The sequence below is a fragment of the Loxodonta africana genome, chromosome 5 (assembly GCF_030014295.1).
Source record: "Loxodonta africana isolate mLoxAfr1 chromosome 5, mLoxAfr1.hap2, whole genome shotgun sequence".
Lineage (NCBI taxonomy): Eukaryota > Metazoa > Chordata > Mammalia > Proboscidea > Elephantidae > Loxodonta > Loxodonta africana.
Window position 1 is genome coordinate 147,383,770 of NC_087346.1, and position 20,709 is coordinate 147,404,478.

Sequence of the window (20,709 nt, forward strand, 5' to 3'; positions counted from 1 at the left end):
TCACACTCTGCAAATAACTACTCTCCTTTTGAGAAGCAGCTTTTGGCTTGTTACTGGGCCTCAACTCTTAACCGTGGGCCAGCAAGTCACCATGCCTGAGATGCCCATCATCAACTGGGTGTTGTCTGACTCACACAGTCATAAAGTCAGACATGAACAGCAATACTCCACCATTAAATGGGAGTGCTATATACAAGAATGGTCTGAAGCAGGATCTGAAGGCACAAGTGCATGAGGAAGTGGCCCAAATACTCATGATCTCCTCTCCTGTCATATTACCTACCCTCTCCCAGTCTGCAACTATGGCCTCATGGGGGAATTCCTTATGACCAGTTGACTAAGAGAAAACGTGTGGCTGGTTTACAGATGGTTCTGCACAATATGCAGACACCAGTCTAAAGTGCACAACAGCAACACTACAGCCCTTTTCTGGCATCTCCCTGAAGGAGAGTGGTTAACAGAAATCCTCCCAATGGGCAGAACTTTGAGCAGTGCACCTGACTGCTCACTTTGGTTGGAAAGAGAAATGGCCAAATGTGCAATGGTATACTGGTTAATGGGATGTAGCCACTGGTCTGTCTAGATGGTCAGAGACTTGGAACTAATATGACTGGAAAATTGCTGACAAGGAGGTACGGGGAAGAGGTATGTGGACAGACTTCTCTGAATGAGCCAAAGAAATAAAGATATTTGCATCTCATGGGAATGCTCACCAAAGGGAGCAAAGGAAGATTTTAATAATCAAGTGGATAGGCTGATACATTCTGTAGAAACCAGTCATCTTCTTTCCCTAGCCTCCCTCGTCATTGCCCAACGGGTTCATATGAACAAAGTGGCCACGGTGGCAGGGATGGAGGTTATACATAGGCTCAGCAACATGGACTTCCACTCACCAAGGCCGACTTGGCAACAACCACTGCTGAACACCCAATCTGCCAGCATCAGTGACCAACACTGAGTCCTAAATATGGCACCATTCCTTGAGGCCATCAGCCAGCAACCTGGTGGCAGGTTGATTACATTGGATGGCTTCCATCACAGAAAGGCAGATTTTCATTCTTATTGGGATAGATACTCACTTTGGATACAGATTTGCTTTCCCTGCATGTAATGAGTCTGAAAAAACTATCATCCATGGACTCACAAAATGCCTTATCCACCATCATGGTATCCCACACAGCACTGCCTCAGATCAAGGGACTCATTTCATAGGAAATGAAGTAAGGCAATGCGGCCTGTGCTCATGGAATTCACTGGTCTTACCATGTTCCCTATCATCCTGAAGTAGTTGGCTTGAAAGAATAATGGAATGGCCCTCTAAAAGCACAAGTACAATGTCAGCTACCTCTGTACCTGTTGTCGTTGAGTCAATTCTGACTCATAGTGACCCTATAGTACAGACTAGAACTGCACCATAGGGTTTCCAAGGAGTGACTGGTAGATTCCAACTGCCAACTTTTTGATTAGCAACAAGCTCTTAACCTGAGCCACCGAGGCTCCATGGTGTCAGCTAGGTAACAACACTTTGCAGGGTTGGGGCAATGTTCTCTAGAAGGCTGTATATCTTCTAAACCAGCATCTAACATATGGTTCTGTTTCTCCCATTACCAGGATTCATGGTTCCAAGAATCAAGGGGTGGAGATGGGAGTGGCACCACTCATTACTACCCCTAGTGATCTGCTTCCACTATTTTTGCTTCCTGTCCCCATGACCCCATGCTCTGTAGGTTTAGAGTTCTTCTTTCCAAAAGGAGGAATGCTCCCACCTGGAAACACAACATAGGTTCCACTGAACTGGAAATTAAGAATGCCACTTGGCCACTTTGGGCTCCTTATGCCTCCAATCAACAGGCAAAGAAGGGACTTACCATACCTGCTGGTGTGACTGACCTTGACTACCAAGGGGAAATCAGACTGATGTTGCATAATGAAGGTAAAAAGGAGTATGTTGGAATATGGGAGATCCCTTAGGGTATCTGTTAGTACTACCATGATTAAAGTCAATGGAAAACTACAGCAACCCAATTCTGACATGACTACTAATGGCCCACACCCTTCAGGGATGAAGGTTTGGGTCAGCCCTCCAGGTAAAGAACTATGACCAGATGAGGTGCTTATTGAGGGTGAAGGGAATACGGAATGGTTAGTGGAAGAAGGCAGTTCTAAATACCAGTTATGACCATGTGACTGGTCACAAAAACGAGGCCTATAATGGTTATGAGTATTTCTTCCTTATATGTGTGCATCAAATGTATTAGTTTCCTTCAATCATAAAATATAAAATGTAAACTGGGCTAGCGTGTTTTCAGTTGTGCACGTCAGCTGTTGTCATGTAAGTGCAAGTATGACTCTGTAATTGTCTTTATTGAAGAGACTGTGTATGGTTTAAGAAGATGTGTACAGGTGCCAAGCTGATAAGGGGTAGACTGTGATGGTTCAAGTTTTGTGTCAACTTGGCTGGGCCATGATTCTCAGTGGTTTGGCAGTTAGGTAATGATGTATTTTGGCAATTATAAAATGATGTAGAGTTTGGTAGTTACGTAATGATGCTGTCATCCTCCATGATGTGATCTGATGTGATCAGCCATCAGTTTTAAGGGGAGCTTCCAGGGGGAAACATATATGGAGAATCTGGCAAAGCTTGCTTGCTTGCTCTGGATTCTGCATCTGTATCGTCATCATCTGATGCCTGGTTCTCGGGTCTTGAGCCAGCTGCCTGGGGTCTTACCTGCTGATCTTGAGATTTGTTGGTCTCTGCAGCCAGGGAGTCAGTGGCCCAGCATCTGACGTGCTGATCTTGGGTTTGTCAGTCCCTGCAGCAACATGAGTCAGAAGAATCCTCCAGACTGATGCCTGACCCACAGACTTGGAACTTGCCAGCCTCTACAACCAACTAAGCCATTTCTTTGAGATAAATCTCTCTTATATATGTATTTATTTATATCTATATACACTTCCCTTAGAGAACCCAGTCTAAGACAATTGACCTTATTTACGTATGTTGTTTTTACAAATTATTAGGGGAAGGAAAAGAGAAGAGCTTAACAGTAATCAGTCTTATTTTTTTTGTTTGTTTAAAGGGAATGAATTGACCCACATGTACATTAAAAGATCACAGATTATTTAAAATTATCATGCAAATATAAAATGGCAAAGTCACAAAACTATACCTGACAAAGCATTAGATTTGTTTTAGCCATTAAAAGAATGTTTGTTTTTCCTTTTGAAAGCAAAATATTTGCTAAGAATCAAGACAGTCACCAAAAAACTGAATCCACATCCAAATAATTAAAACATACTGACCAGTGCCATTCAGACCAAGGAAAGCATCAAACAGTGCGTCAGTATTTATGATCCAGAGTAAAAGGCAGCCTCACACTCTATAGTGCCGACTGGTAGTGCTATACCAAAAAAGCCCTAAAGAAGTGAAGACAGGACTAGCAGCCGTTTCAGGTTCTGTTCAGCACCATAGCAACACGCACGCCTCTACCCACAGTCAGGTGGTAGCTATGCATGAGATGCACTGGCTGGGAAGCAAATCCAGGTTTCCTGAACGGAAGGTGAGAATTCTACCACTGAACCACCACAGCCCTCACAGTATTCCTAACGCTGTGTAACTATGTATACATTGTTTGTGTATGGTCTGTCTCTCTTTCCCCAGGCGGCTAGCTATACATTCCAGGGGACCAAAGACAATGTATGTTTTAAAGAAAGTATAGCCAATGTCTAAGACACTGTATGGTACAAAAGTAGGCATACTCTGTGAGATAAAGTATATTCAGAGTTTCGTATATAGCCCCAACAAGAGTGTCCCCAAACTGCTATAATAGACCATAAAAACTTTAACATTAAACAACAAAGATTCCCTATTGACCTATAAGAAAACTGGGGAGGTGGGAAAGAGGAAATAAGCTATAGTGAAGTACTTGGGGTATTAAGAGTAAGAATGAGAGGGTGCTTCTGTTAGTATAATTGCTGAGTAACAGTTCTCAGTCAGGCTAGTAACCTGCTACTGACTTCCTCTGGATTCCAGAGATATGCTTGACTGCTATATTTTTCTACTGATGTTAACTAACTTGACTAGTTTCTCTTTTCCTTTAGACTCATAGTAGAACCAAAGGCAAATTTACAGCTTCTGCTTTTCCACCTCTGTGGTAGCCAATCCCCATAATGGTCCTCACTAATTCTTGCTTCTTGGTATTTAGATCACTCAAGTAGCAACCCCCTTCCAAATTCAGCAAGGCTGACTTATGTTTGTAGTAGGCGGCTTTGGAAACAATGCTGTGAGACTTTTAAGGCTAGGTCATAAAGACATTGGGGCATTAGCCTTGAGCTGTATCACTTGCTCTAAGGGAAGCCAGATCATGATCTCCCACATGGAAGACAAAGTGAACAGCTGGGTTTTGTTTTTGTTTTTAATATTTTATAAAAGGATAAAATAAGATTCATCTTGTTTCTGGAAAAAAAAAAGAATTTCTTTTTATTAATAAAGGACAATATTTCTTAAAGGGACTGTTGTTAGCTGCCTTCAAGCTGACTCTGACTCATAGCAAACACTGCTTGGTCCTGGTGCTATCTTCACAATCACCAGCATACTAAGCCCATCATTGCAGCTATTGTTCTAATCCATCTTACTGAGGGTTCACTAGCCCTTTACCCTCATTAGACCCCCCCTCACCACCGCTTTGGCAAATACAATGTTCTCCTCTAGCAATTACTACCTTGTAATTTTTTTTTTAATGATATAGCCAAAGCAAGTGAGCCAGACAATGTTCTGTTCTGATCCATAAGTTTTCACTGGCTACTCTGTAAAATAGATCACAGGCCTTTCTTCCTAGTCTGTCTTAATCTGGAAGCTCTGCTACAACCTATCCACCATGGGTGACCCTGCTGGTACGTGAAACATCAGTGGCTTGGCTTCCAGTACCATAAAAAACCATAACCACACATAAACTACCTCAGCATGACAAACTGAAAGACAAATAGTAGCTTAAAGGGATTAGGAGATGAGAAAGAAGGGACGGAATAGAGGCTGAAGTGTTGCCCTAAAGATCAGAAATGAAAAGGAGAAAGGAATTCAGAAGTTACCCTGGGCTGGTTTCCTCATTTGCCACAACCTTGCTTCAGCAGATTCTATGGGGTTCAGCCCAAAGAAAAAGTTTAATGACCAGAGTGGGGAAAGGAAGAAGATATACAGTCTGATTATCTCAGAAGGTAATGGTGCTTATAAGAAAAGCAGGGAAAAAAAGTGGCAGCATTTGGTATCAAGGTAGTTTTAGATAGGTAAGATGACAGCAATTTGCAAAGTACCACTCATATTTCTTCATACTATGTAGACAAGTGTTCTCTTTTTTTTTTTTCTTTTTAATCCCTGAAATAATACATGTGGTACATAATGCTCTCCAATTAGAAAAGGAGCTCTGTCACCGTGACAACTCCTGGGGGGCGGGGACGCGTTTTCCCCTTCTCGCGTCCCTTGGCTTAGCCAAAGATCGTTTTTTCAAACATATGAATTCTGAATTCACTTAAGATGTTTTGTTTTGGTTTGTTTTTTTTGGTTATTAATTTCCTCTTAGATTTATATTGCTTCTGTCTCCTTTGTCAAAGTCCTCTCTCTAGGTTTCCCTCCACTTTTATTATAACATGGGCTAGGAAAAAGAAAAACTGAGATAATTAATAGCACCGTAGCGAATATTTTCTCTAGGATCTGCAGAAGGCTATTTTTAAAGAAGAGTGGAGAAAATAATAAAATACTTTTCATTATCCACTGGTAACAGTTAATAACACTGACTTCATCATGTACCAGGATTTCTGAGAGTTTTCTTTCTAGAGATGCCAGAGGAAAAAAAAAAAGGGAAAGTTTTCTTAATCACAAGCTACTGGTTTCTGTTCTTAAAACAGTGGTACCAAGAGAAGTGCCACCAGAACTGTCAGTTTAACAATGAAAAAGAACAAGACCACAATATACAGGTATTCAAAACACTTGACTGGATTGCGGTTAGAAGCAAAAAAAAAAAAGGGGGGGGGAGTATAACTTTATTAGTTTGTGAGGAGGAGTATCACTGGTGTACATCGTCAACAATCACCAATGTTCCCATGAGCTTCTCAAACACCTTAAAATCAAGGAATTAGACAAGAAACTCTCTTACAAGCAAAATGCAGAAACATGTGACATAAATGGTTAGATATCTGATTAGTTTTATCAATTTAGCTCCGTGCCACCGCCCTGCTACCAACACTGAAGTTCTAGAGTTTTGAAAGCTAAATTTTGCAAGATAATCCATGGTCTTGACTCAGTGAGAGAGCTGAGCCAAAGCAAACCACTTAGACTACTCCCACATTCCTGGCCCACAGAAACTGTGTGAGATAATTAATGTCTATTGGTGTTGTAAGCTGCTAAATTTTGGGGTAATCTGTTATGTAACAACAGATAACTAACAATCTCTCAGCATTCCTGTTTATATAGTTTACCAGAGATTTTCATCGTTAATACAAAAGGCAATGAGATATATTGTATAAAGAAATGCAAAATCATTAGCAACATTTTTTTTCATCTTATACACATAACATGTACACATGAAAGCAAGTGTATCAATGGAATTATTTTCAGACTCCTTTAACAGTAGTGAAGGTTGCTATCGTAAATTAGTGGGATGATTTTTTTTCTTCCTAATTTACCCAACTTTTATGAAGAACCATTCTCCACCTCGAAGAAGCTACCATAAAATAATCTCTTTTAAAAGCCTACGTCATTATAAGAAAAATAGGGAAGGCGGTTTAACTTAAGATGATTCTAGGTTCGAAACACTGCAAACTGTGAATGTTAAGTATTCCAAGAATTTTTTGTAATATTTTTGTATTTTGATGGAATTTTAGAAAAGTGACTATAATATACTTTTAGATCTCTTTTTCATCCTTTGGTGAACTGTAGAGCGTGCTTTCCAAAGAGTAGCTTTTTCTCGAATTAGAAGCAAACAGTTTGGGTCTACATTTTCTCTGTATATGGTAAGTTGGCATAAATCTAAACTACAATGAAAAAAGTACCTTTCACACACACACACAAAAAAATTAGCAAATTTATAACAGATTATAGATGTCAGGTTGTTGTTATTAGGTGCCGTTGAGTCTACTCTGACTCACAGTGACCCCGCGAGACAGGGAAGAACTGCCCCACCGAGTCTTCTTGGCCGTAATCTTTATGGAAGCAGATTGCCAGGTCTTTCTTCTACGGAGCTGCTGCGTGGGTTTGAACCACCAAACTTTTGGTTAGCAACCAAGCGTTTAACCATCTGTGCCACCAGGACTCCTTAGAGATGTCACAGGGGCTATACAGTGCTCATTTTCGTATTAAAACTGTTAAAATAAGCAAACTGGTAGATAATAAAGTTTTTTTTTTTTTTTTAAATTGTCACTTACCCTTAAGAGGATCATGCTCCGCTCTCATAATATCAATAAGGGAATTTTCCAAAGAGTGCATGTTCAAACTGTCATACATTCTACTTCGGTCCTGAAAGAGAAGAAAATAAATCTCTCAACATAATCTATGCAACTTTTTCAGAAAGTCATTATGAAAGTATTCTCTAAATTCTCTTACATAAAATGAACGGGACATCTGATTAATATATTATTATTAATCAGTTTGCATCCCAAAGCAATGCCAGTAACTCAGGATCTCCTGAGTTATCATCCTTCTTGTATTGGACAATATACGCAATATATTTATCTCTAAAATCTCCTATCAAGAATGATCTAATTTCACTGGCAATATTAATGCAATACAGTAAATTAATTTCTAGTTTTATCATTCTCAGCTTACATGGATTCCGAAAATGTTATACATATAGAAAAAACCTTCAGTTGTTTATTTAACGCATAAACTTGTCTCATTTATCTAAAAAGATAACACTGACACTTGAAAAATAAATATTTTGGGGAAAAGAACTTAATTCCATATTGCACCATACTTTAAACATCTATCAAACATTTTACGTTGTTTGACTTTGTGTCTGAATAGATTTTCATTATAATGAATGCACAGACATCTAATAAAAATCAAAAGCATGAAATACTAATATCAGACCAAAGACCAATTCCTAGAATATCTATATCTAAATGTCACTCTCCAAGTGCTCATCTATTGATTTCTGCACTTCTAACCCCTCCCCTTCCTCTCTTAAAAAAGGGCGGGGTGGGGGCAGATGAAAAAGGACAGGGTAAAGTATCCCCATCGCACTAAATTTCCTACTTCAAAATAGGACGAAGTTGCTATCTTTTGTGCAGAGAGGACTCTGTAAACCAGCTTGCTTATTTACAAAGAACAAACCTGCTGTCCATGAGTCGATTCTGACTCACAGTGACCCATTACGACAGAGTAGAACTGCCCCATAGAGTTTCCAGGGAGCGGATAGTGTATTCAAACTGCAGACCTTTTGGTTAGGAGCCAAGCTCTTAACCACTGTGCCACAAGCTTCCTTACTAGAAGAAAGGAATGTGATTCTTTAATGTTCATGAATTTACACTGTATTCTATTCTGCTCAACATATACTCATTGTATGGAAACAAATACATATGGGGAACTACCTCAGCAAGCTCTGGGCAATGCCCCCCACATAACCTGGGAGTCTTTCCCCAAAGTCCTTCCATGCCAACCCCCACCCATTTAAGTATGTGTGTATTCATGTTTGTGCAAGTGAATGTGGGGGAGACAGAGCATGCCATTTTAAACTCTCCAAAAATGATTAACACAGGAAAAAGACAAGGTTAGAATAAGAATGAAAGTGAGGAAAAAAGTCCCAATAGAAATCAGAATTAAGCACTTCAGAGCAGGATTCTTAACCTGGGGCCCAAGAGCTTCAAGAGGGGCTTTGAATTCTCTGAGATTATACGCAACACTCTGTACGTGTATAAACAGTATTTTTTTTTTCCAAAAGAAAAGGTTTATAGCTTTCATCAGCTTCTCAAAGGGGTCCACAACCCAGAGAACAGTGAGAAACTGTCCTTTAAAAGCTTTCCTAATTATATGTTCATTTATTTATTTTAATGTTTAAATTGGGGTTGTAAGTTCTTTAAAGCTAGAGGGGCAGATTTAGTATTACAGACTAAACAAGTTTCAATGGCTAATTTTTGGAAGCACATTGCCAGGTTCTTCTTACTAGTCTGTTTTAGGCTGGAAAAAAGAAACCTGGCATAGCTTCCTGCATCACAGCAACGAAAAACCACCACAGCGCAACAGACAGACAGGTGGTGGTCGTGCAAATTACCACGGGTTTAAAAACTAAACAGAAATCCTGAGACAATTTTAAAGTAGTCATGAACACACCAATACTGATTAGCATCAATAAATGTGGAAAACCACAGCAATGTAACTTACAAAACAGCTAAGAGATTTCACAAAGATAAAAATCTCTGTGAGGAACAGTTTATCCTTAACCTATTTTAAAATACGAAAACTATCTGGCACAGAATCAACTAACTGGGCTTTCAGGACTGTTATTACAGAATCCCACAATTAAAAAGCAGGCAAAAAAAAAAATGATCAAAACAGATAGGTGAAAAAAGAATAATTCATATTCTATTTTATTGTTTTTCTTAAATGCAGACATTTGCCACAAATACTTATGACAGCTTCCCTGAAGTCCTAGAAAGACTGAAGACACAGGAAGAACAAAATAATTCTAATCTTGAAGAGAACAGATTGTAAATGCTAAAAAAGGACTAAGACGGTCAACGCATACTATTAGAATTAGTACAACAAAAGGAACTCAAACTTAATTAAAACGGAGCTTTTTGATAGAATATTATTATTTTTGTTTTTCAGGTACTTAAAACTCTATTGTATTTCTAAAGAAGTGGTCAAGCAGAGCCTTTTTCTCTTGAAAATGAAGTGTTCTTTCAAATAAAAAGGAGGTGAATTACAGAAAAATCCTATGTTCTCATATTTACAGATATAACAGATACTTGAGCATGTATTCCTCTGCCTAAGTAGAAAGATCAGCTTTTGTTATATTATCAATGTCTGTGTTTAGTTCTCCAACTTTTACTTTAAAATAGAAAGCAAAGTCATGCTAATATTGTCACAGAAGTTAAATGCTGATTACATTTTCCTGATCAGTTATTGCACCATGCTGAAATAGGAGATGATGTGCTCCTCAGCTGTTACACAACGTAGCACTTCACCTCACACTTTCTTGCATCATCCTCTAGTTGTTTCACATGTACGCCCCTTATTCACCCAACTAGTCTCAGCTTCTCAAAGGATTCCCCCATACATCCCAAGGGTAATTAAAACACTAATATACACAATGCACATATATTTCTTGAAATTCCTTTATTATTTCTGAACCTGAACAAAGTGCTGTGACAGTCATTCTGAAGACTGGAAAAAAAAAAAAAAAAGCCCCAAAAGGGCCAAAGTATACCTAATGAAAATGAAAAGACAAGAAGAAAATACTTGAGGTAAGAATGTAACAAGCACAAGAACTGCACACAGGATAAAAAAAAAAACCCACTGCCATCGAGTGGATTCCAACTCATATCAACCCCACAAGACAGAGTGGAACTGCCCCCATAGGGTTTCCAAAGAGTGGCTGGTGGATCTGAACTGCCAACCTTTTGTTCAGCAGCTGAGCTCTTAACCACCACGCCACCAAAGCTCCGAACACAAGATCCAAACATGTTGCCATTGAGCCTATCGCGATTCATACCAACCCCATAGGACAAAGTGGAACTGTCCCGTAGGGGTTCTAGAGAGCTGCTGGTGGATTTGAACTGCCAACCTTTTGGTTAGCAACCAAGCTCTTAACCACTGTACCACCAGGGCTCCAAACACAGGATAGAAAACATAAAAGAGAAAGAAGCGTCCACTGCCTGAACGTGTATACAACAGTTCATTCTCTCTCATTTTCAGTAGCTCTAACAGTCTGATGCCTGCCAACATCCCTTAAGTTCATCTGGCCTCAGAACCACACTGTAAGGAATGCGTTTATTCGATGAAACACTGGGCTGGTCTGCTTTTTGTGCAAGGTGAATAAAGACTTCAAGTAAGTTGTTTTTATAAGGGAGTTACATAATTATCATTTATCATAAATAGTATCATAATAGCTTGGATATTGAAGATTAGAGGATAACGGCTTCAATTAATTCAAAGTAGTTTATGTGTCACGCTCCAGCACTGCAGGCAGAACATTGGTAAGAGCAAGAATCTGAAGTCCAACATCCTGACGATCTCACTGCTAGAAGGCAGTCCGACATGCAGCTTACACAGCTTTACATGCTGTGTCACACATCTAAAGGCTGGACACTGCTTTGTTTACAGGGAACTGAGGCGCCACATATAAACTTGTAAGTAATAATAACCTCAGCTACCAGTGTATTTACTTTTTGATTTAAAATATTCAAGTATTAATGAATAAGTACGGTGATTCTAATTGAAAATTCTATTTTAAGGTTAATTCAGAATTCACATTTTTGAGTATGATTTCTTACAAGGGTAACTAGCTAGCAATGTTTTAAAATAATTCTCAGCCTTAAAGAGATTAAGACAAACATCTTAGTTATTTTAAGTCAGAAATATGCATGACAATTTACACTTGTGTTTTTTACGAAGTTTTAAATCTGAAGCTTTAATCGACTACTCAACGGTAACGGGTTTAAGGTTTATTAAAAAGATAGCTCATTTAAAAGAAAGAAATAGCAACCCACAAAATTTTATATACAATTGAAATAAAACCAAGCAGACTATACCTTTCCCATCTTGCCATAGGAGCGCCTAAAGTGCCCAAGTATTAAGAATAAAACTTTAGTTCTAGAAGTTAGTTAATTTTTTAGGCCTAATCAGTTTGAGGCTAAAAGACATAAGAAGTTAAGTGTTTCTAAATAATGTGTTTGTTAACTAACACTTATTAGTATTCACATGTTTTTACATGATAGAAAAGGTAGAAATGAAAATAATATACCCAGATATTTGAAAGCCTAAGTATTTTCTATAATTTTAATTTTACCAAATAGTGAGAAACTACCCAACAGTTTAAGATACCAATGCCAGTTTGTAGTTGCTGCTGTATTTTTAAGAATCTTAGCTTCAAATACCTCGACCTTTTATGGAAAGATGGAAACACAGAACAAATTATTTATAACGACCACCCTTAGGGTGCTTTTAAGACCAGCTGGGAGGTTTTGGGGAGGTCATATACTACCTCGGACCACTGCCCATCCCCTTCACCCCAAGAAATCAAGATCCTTGCATTCTAAAAATAAGGGGAGGGAGGGAGCAGAGAAGGAAAAAAATGGCCAAAACAGACCAGGTAAAGTGTAAGAGCTGGCTAAAAAGGCCTTAGATGGCCTAGTTCTCTTCCTTATAGGAAAGGAAATGTTGACCCATAAGATCCCATCCAATGTCCCAAAGATTATGAAAGGATGAGGAAGAAGATCGTTTTCAGACCACCTTTCCTTCTAGTTCACATCACCTTCCACTGTCTTTATCTTTCACTTCTGTCTTCAACTTTGTCATATCACACCTCTGCCGAAGAGTCCACAGGGAATGCCAATATCTCAGCATTAAAAAAAAAAAAAAAAGTATATGTGTGTATACATACATAAATGTATATATATATGCTGTTGTTGGTTATCATGGAGTAGATTCTGATTCATAGCTACCCCATGTGTTGCAGAGTAGAACTGCACTTCATAGGGTTTTCAAAGCTGTGACCTTTCAGAAGCAGGTCACCAGGCCTATCTTCCTAGGTGCCTCTGGATTCAAACTGCCAACCTTTTAGCTAGCAGTCAAGCACTTAACCATTTGTACCGCCCTTGGACGTACACATTTATGTATGTATATGTGTGTATGTGTATATGTATACCTTTAAGCACCAAAATCCTTTTTCCTAAAATAAATCTGCCTAAAATGCCAGGTTACAGAGTAGGCAAAAGCAAAGTGGCTCTGGTTGAAGTTGGAATGGGAAGACTTTGTCCCATGGGCCCTTCTACCAAACTGAAACCATCTCAATAACTTAGTTTCTCAATATCCACAACCTTCCCGCATGGACCCTTTTATGCTAATTAATCTTTCTTTCTTCTCCACAGATATTTATCACTATCATGTATGTACTCAATTGTTTCTTCCTGCACATACTCTTAGAACAGTCAGTTCACTTCCTCTCTCAAAACACATCCTCGTCATCTTCAAAATAATTATAACTTTCCTCTTCTAACATACCATTTCCTAGGTATTTATCTATTTGATTTGACCAACATAGTGCTACCATACAACTATCACTAATATGGCCTAACTGGGCCCCGAGTAGAGAAGTGAGTAGAAAACAGATGGATAGCCAACTTATATTAACAAGACAATAAATTACAAATTATATAAGGTAACTAGTATTTCTAAGGAGAGATCCTGACAGGACTACTTTGGTAAATAGGTAGAACTTGTCTAAAACAGCTGCTTGTGATGATTAATTAAAGTTAGTGCTACCCCTCTAGATTACAACCCATTTAGAAATGTATTATTCATTAGCTTACACAGTCCATATTTGTAAAATCATCTCATGTTGACAAATTAACTAAGGAAGAGCTTTAGCTAAGGATAACATAGCTCTATTCAGTGGACTTCCACAACGTCAAGTCTGTGCTCTTTCAAACTTGGACTCTGTAAGAAAGAATCCTCATATTTAAGGACTGGGTTCTCTATTCGTTCTATAATCATCTTTATCACCAGGTATCAGAAAATACTTAAATTCAGTCTACTGGAAGTTAGTATTTTGTAACCACCCAGGGCTTGAAGGTAATTTGATTAAGACTGACCCCCAGCTTTTTGACTCAGAGTTACTCCGTAGAAAACTGATTATTTGAAAGAAGACAATAGAAGAGCAGTAACAAAATTTAGAATGAAGTAAATACTAAAGTTCTTTATAAAGGTGAAAAAAACTAAGACAGGGCTTTACTAGAAATATCTCAGGACAAACGTAGCAGATTTCATGACAAAGATTTACTAGAGACTTCTAAAAAACAATCATGAAATGTAAGGTTACACGTTAATTAGACATACGATTTTGTACCTAACTTCAGTTAATTCTTAAAGCAGATAAAATCCGTTCAGCTCAACTGATGTTTAAAGTCAGGTGCTCTTATGACCCCAAGTTTTATTAATTCCCTTTTCTAAAAACAAATGTATTATGTGTTGGAAACATAAAATGATTACAAATTACTTTTAAATTTGAAAATTAAGCATTTTATATCAAGCAGTTTAAATTGAGTGACCGTTACAAAACAAATTGCTTTAATGTCCTCTGACATATGCTTAAATAGGCATAATTGGAGAGTAATAAATCCTAATCATAAAATAAATACTAAACTCCTAGCCAAAACCCTGAAAAACACACACTGTGCAGCCTACCTGGTCTATTCTGGATGTCCCGGCTGCAGTGCACCAACTATCTTGGAGTGAATCTGAGCCCCAAGCTGGCAACTGCAAACTAGATCTCACCTTCAATAGCATAGAAGTTTACATCAGAAAGGAGCAGTTCTCTTCCCAACACCCACCCACAAAAAAAAAAAAAAGAGAAAACAAAAAACAAAAAGTCCAAAGGTCTTTCTAACTTGTTTGTTCTGTCCTCTAAAGGTTTAAAACAAACAAACAAAAAAAAAACTCATTTGAAACAGCCATCATGAAATTTCATCAACCTGTAATATCAACAACATACATAAAAGGCCTGAAAAAAATGTCTTATTACTATAAGTATTAAGGCCACATTTGGAAACAGTCACTGAACAGTGAAGACAAACACGAATTTGATGTAAAAAGTCCTGATATTATTTTGCCATAATCACAGCTATACTGAATACTGTATGCTAACATACGTATAACTGATCACAGTTAAATCTATGCACAATTGTGACAATTATGGCACTTTTTAGTTTAGCTATGTATTTTTTTTTTATATTATAGGAGAAACACATCTTGGTGGCCTATTGAAGTTGAATAAATAAATTCTTAAGAAGCTGCCAATTAAAAGCTTCACTGTATGTTAAGAAATACAGTAGGTTTTTCTACAGTTATGAAGCTTATTGTGTTTTGAGAATTTTTTTACATGCTCAATTACATCCTTTGATAATTATTCTATGCTTAAAACCTAGAACTTCATTTCTTTAATCCGTTAATTTTACCACACTAATCTATCACCCAACTTTCTACTTTGAAAGATTAACATTAGAAATAGTCGTTTACATACCATTCTTACCTGTAAGGGTAAGAGTGTATTACTATTGTTGTCTGTTCTGAACACATTATCTTCAATCCAAGATTTTGGAGTCAGCGATGGAGTAGAGCGAGTAAATTTCGGTGGTGCTATGACATTACCAGAAAATGGTTTCTTCAATGGAGATATCTGATTCATAGTTCCTGGAATTCCCATGTTCCCAGTTCTACGATGATCTCTGCCATGCATTGCTCCCCAGGACATACTTCCAGTGCCCCAGCCACTGCTCTGATGGTTGCTCCAAGGAGATTGTTTCAGAAGAGGCTGGAGAAAACACATCTATTTAAAGTATACGCATTTCAAGTGTTTATAATTCAAGTTCAATTTCGATATGAACTAAGAATTGATAAGTGAAATATATAAAGGTAATAAGGCTGGTTTATAAAAAATAGTAAGCTTACGACCTTGCTAGATTGAAAACATTTATTCAATGCCATTGGTAAATTTTCACCATCTTGTCGGCCATAAATCATAATGTAACAAGCATATATTTTGTAGCAACTGCTAAAATAAAAGCCACTTTTTTTCCCTTTAGAGGGAACTGTATATACATTAAGTATGGAGAAAAAAAATATATACTTTTAAACTGATTAATTTAACTCTGAAGGTCCTTAAAGATATAAGCTGCATGGGGATCTTAAAACAAACATTCTGCTAGGCACAAGACTAAATGCATGGTCTTTACTAAAATTTCCCAGCCATGTGAGTTAAATAGTTAGACTTTGGACTCCAAAACACATTGTACCACTACAAAACTGGCTAATGATAAAGTTTGGTGTTACTCTGTTGCACAAATTAGAAATGCCTTTTAGAACAGGGAGCGAGATAGGAAATATGCCATTTAAAACTTTTAAAGTATTTCATTCTAGTTTCAGTGTAGATGCTGATAAAGTGTTTCTGTTTCTATTTCACTTAATTATGCATGAACTATTAAGCAATTATCTGATGTTACCCCTAGGTGGATCCACTGAGATCTCCTAACAATAAACAATTACTACATGTTTTGATTTTTCTAGTAGAGATCTTAATATAAGTCACCATTTAGCTTATTCATTTTCCAAAGTAAATTATATTTCAATCCAGAGCCTATGGTAAGAAAAGTGTTCAAAGAATGGAAAACTCACGAAAAGGCTGTAATTGTATAGATCTTTTTTTAAAAAAATTATTAATTGCCAGCTATTTTACTGCTAAGCTTTCTAATTAGGGTTTTATATTTTAATAGCTCAGTCTGAGGTTGAGCAAAAGGAAGCATGAAGCATGCAGTTACTATAAATCAATACATACAGCACTCTAAAAAATCAAACCCTGCTTCTTACAAGACACATTTTTAAATATCTGAGCTATAGTGCCTATTTTTAAACCTTGCACATGTAATATAATTTAAACAGTTAAAGGAACTTGAACAAACCTCTTCTTTCTCGATGGCCTTTTCTCACTAAATTAGATTCACTATTTGAAGTTCTCTTCCAGTTATCTAAAATTCCATATAAAAGCTGTGTGAACACTTACTACTCCATTACAAGACCCACCGCCTTAGTACAAAAGCAAATAATACTTAAAATATGGACCATAATAAATGTTCTTCTAACATTCTATAAATCATGGCTTTAACAATGGTAATAATAAAACCTATAATTTTCTGTAGCTTGTTTCCAGTTTGAAAAAACATACTGAAACACAAAATAAACCTACTATGTTGCTCAAGATTAGGTAAATCATGGAAGAGCAAACTATTTCCAAATTTGATATTTTTATTCCTTATATGACACACTCTCCTTTCTCCGTAAGAAACCAGTCATTCAACAACTGTTAATTTTTACTTTGGTTAATACAGATTCATAGTATCCACCTTTTAAAAAGGTTAACCCTTTAAAACTTTAACCAGTCAATGGAAAAAGTTATGTAAGTAAACACTGATTAAGGTCAAATTTTTCTTCTCTGTCAATCCTTAACCACATTATCCCAAGCACCTTACCCCAAGCAGAGAAAATGGCCTTAAACAGAATGGTCAGTACAGTAAACGCTGACCAGATTAAAAACACTCCTTCAATGTCAATTATCCGACCCAGCAGCCACACAAGAAGTGAAGGTGATAGGAAGATGATCTTGATTCAGAAAGACCCCAAATAAATAAAACCTCAACCTGTTATTTCATGATTACATTACCCACTTAAAATATGCTGTTGTTAGGTGTTATAGAGTCGATTTTTGACTCACAGCGACCCTATACGACAAAGTATAACTGCCCCCATAGGGTTTCCTTGACTGTAACCTTTACGAAAGCAGATTGCCAGGTCTTTTTCCCGCAGAGCCTGCTCGGTGGGTTCAAACCGTCAACCTTTCCGTTAGCAGCCCAGAGCTTAACCATTCCAAAACCAAACCGCTGCCGTCGAGTCGATTCTGACTCATAGTGACCCTATAGGACAGAGTAGAACCGCCCTAGAGAGTTTCCAAGGAGCGCCTGGTGGATTCGAACTGACGATCTCTTGGTTAGCAGCCACAGCTCCTAACCACTACGCCACCAGGGTTTCCAGTTTAACCACTACTCACCCATTAACCACTAACCAGCCCAAATTCAAGAGAAAAGCTAAGGTCCGAAAGACGTACTAGTCTTCTCCTCAGCGAACACACGGATCCCGGACTCCAGGCTTTCAGTGCTTTTGTAAAAGCCCCAGCCACGTCCCGCCCGCACGGCCGCCCCAGCTCCAGCCCTCGCGCGGCGGCTCGGTTTTCGCCCGCTGAGCCGCCACCGACGGTTCCCGGGGTCAAGTCATCTGACAGCTCCCGCAGGTCCCGGGACCAGGCCGCCGGCCGCCTGACTGGACCGGACCGGACCGGACCGGCCGGGCGCTGCCGGCTCACCCCGGCCCCAGCGACGGAGCCGCGCCGCCGGCCGCCTGACTGGACCGGACCGGCCGGGCGCTGGGGAGCGGACCCGCCCGCCGCCGGCTCCGGCCTCTGAGGCGAGCTCTGTCGCCGGCCAAGGATGAACCAAACAAGCTCTCAAAAAAAACGGCGTCTCTGCCCGTCCCCTCACCGGCCACCGAGGAAAGCCACGGGCCCACACGCACCCTCTCCGGCCATCGTTTCCCCGGCCCCGGTTCGCCTCCCACGGCCGCTCCTCGGCTCCTGCCGCCGGGACCCGCCGCGCCTCCCGAGGTCCGAGAACCGCGGGCCCCCGGGCCGGAGGCGGCTGGCGGGGCCCCGGGTTCGCGCGGAGCCCGGCTCCGAGGGACGGGACACACGACGGACGCGCCCGCCCGCCCGCCCGCTCCTGCCCCCGCCGCCCCGGGCGTTCGACGGGGCGCCCGGCGGGGCGTGGCGGCCAGAGTGACCCGGCTCCGGAGCCCTCGCAGCCCACGGTGGCCGGTGGCCGCGCCGACCGCTCGCCGCACGCCCCGCCGGGGTATGTCCCGCCCTCGCTCCGGGGAGCGACCCGCGTCGCCTGCCGTCTGAGGGCCGCGGCGCCCGCCCGCCCGCCCGCCGCCCGCCCGGCGCCTACCTGGTGGTGGTTGTAGGAGTTCCTCTGCTGCAGGAAGGCGGCGGCGGCCGCCTGGTGCTGCTGCTGGAGCTGCGGGCTGACGGGCGACCTCCGGCTCTGCGGCTGCTGCGGCGCCGCGGGCGGCGGGGGCTGCTGCTGAGGTAAATTCATGGCGGGCGGCGGCGGGGGGGGCACCGCGGCCGCCGAGAAGGGGCCGCCGAAGCCGCCGCCGCCGCCGCCGCCGCCGGCCGGCACGCTGAGCCCCGCGCAGCCGTGCGGCGACACCGGCGAGAAGCTGGGGAAGAAGGCCGGGTTCATGGACGACGGCAGCCCGGGGTAGAAGCCGTTCTCCGAGTCGGGGCTGGGCGGCGGCATGGCGCTGAGCGGGCCGCCGCCGCCACTCGGGGTGGCGGCCGAGGAGCCGGGCGGCTGCGGCGGCGGCTGGGGCGGCTGCTGGGTCGGCGGCGGCGGCGGCGCCTGGGGCGGCGGCTGGGGCTGGGGCGGCGGCGGCGACGCGGTCTGCACCGACCAGGGGGTGCCGAAGCCGGGCAGCGGCGGCGGCGGCGGCGACGCGGAGCCGCCTCCCCCTCCGCCTCCCGGGGGCCCCCCGCCCCCGCCGCCGCCGCCGCCACCGCCTCCGCCGCCGCCGCCGCCCGGGTGCGAAAGGTCCGGGCTCTGCAGGCTGCTGAAGGCGCCCGCGCCGAGCGCCCCGCCGGGCAGGAGGTTACTGGAACTGTTGAGGAGAGGGTGGTTGGGGGACTCCATGGAGCCCGGCGCGGGGTTCACCGGCGGCGTCGAGGCGGCCAAGCCCGCATTGGGGGGCTCGGCGGCGCTGCCCTCGCCCGCGGCCGGGGTCTTGCGAGGGCTGCCCGCGCCTCCGTGGCGGTGCCGCGGGGCTGCGGGCGGCGAGGGTGGGAGCTTCGGGAGCGGGGGCAGGTCGGCCAGGCGCTGCCGCGGGGCGAAGTCCTGCGGCGGGAGGTGCTGCGGTTGCGGGAGCTGGAACGGCGGCGGCGGCGGCTTGTGCGGCGGCTGGCGCTGGGCGAGCTGCGCCGAGCGGAGGAGCGGCCCGGGCGGCGGCGGCGGCGGGCTGAACCGGCAGAGGCAGTGGAGCGGCGGCGGCGGCGGCTTGGAGTCCGGAGGGTGGGGAAGGTGGGGGGGGCTGAACTCTTTCCTCTTCTGGCTGCTCAGCTGCTGCTGCTGCTGCTGCTTACTGAAGTCCTGCGGGGAGGAGGTGCGGCAGCAGCAGCGGGAGGAGGCGGAGGCGGAGGCGGGGTGGTACAGACTCGGTTTGAAGTCCTGGGAGGGGAGGAGGTGGGTCACACCCGCGTTCGTGCCGCCGCCGGGGTGGTGGTTGGGGAGTTTCTCCGCGGCCGCCGCCCCAGAGAGCGGCCGCGCCGGCTGCTGTGTCAGGCCCGGCAGCGGCTCATCCTGCATGGTCTGCTGATGCGCCGGGAACGGGGAGGAAGAGGAAGCGAGCGAGCTGCCTGCGCGGCCGCAGCCGAGGGGGATGGAGAAGGGGGAGGCGGCCTCCGAGAAGCCGGTGACAGGCAACGGCGGCGGCGAGAGCGGGCAGAAGGGCGTGGCAGAGGGCAGCGGGGCGGTGGCCGCGGCAGGCCCCGCGGCGTAGGGGCGGTACGGCCCGCCGCTGAGTGGGGTCCCGGGGCTGCCGCTGCGGAGCGGGGCGGCCTGCAGCAGCCCGAACCCGAAGTCCCTCATTTATCAGGCCGGCGGCCGCGGGAGGAGACGCGCCCCGGCCCCTGCCCTGCCTAGGACGCCGCCAGATCTGGGGCGGCGCGGCCGTGGTGGACGGAGGGGGGAGTCAGTGAGACAAGGACACCGTGATTGAGCCGAGGGACGACCGACTTCGGCCGGCCACCCCTCACGGCGGTCTCCGCCGCCTCCCGAGACCGGCTCGGGCCTCGCCGCCGCTGCCGCCGCCACCCCGGTCGCTTAAGAACCCCGGAACGTGCG

The 20,709-nt window shown here is 43.2% G+C and overlaps 1 protein-coding gene across 11 annotated transcripts in view; it reads right to left on the minus strand.

Annotated features, from left to right (window-relative positions):
* The window catches only part of CPEB2 (cytoplasmic polyadenylation element binding protein 2), a 74,953-nt gene extending 54,279 nt beyond the window's left edge, over positions 1-20,674 (minus strand). For 2 of the 11 annotated variants that reach the window (XM_064286065.1, XM_064286064.1), the window contains exons 1-4: positions 18,760-20,674; positions 15,240-15,521; positions 14,396-14,485; positions 7,417-7,507 (exon numbers count right to left, since the gene is read on the minus strand). In XM_064286065.1, the coding sequence (XP_064142135.1) occupies positions 7,417-7,507; positions 14,396-14,485; positions 15,240-15,521; positions 18,760-20,454 (2,158 nt within the window). In that variant the 5' untranslated portion in view covers positions 20,455-20,674. Of the gene's footprint in view, positions 1-2,728; positions 5,581-7,416; positions 12,549-14,395; positions 14,486-15,230; positions 15,522-18,759 lie in introns of those variants that run through there. The other 9 variants (XM_064286067.1, XM_064286069.1, XM_064286068.1 and 6 more) reach the window with 6 other exon arrangements.
* Between the last annotated feature and the right edge of the window lie 35 nt (positions 20,675-20,709).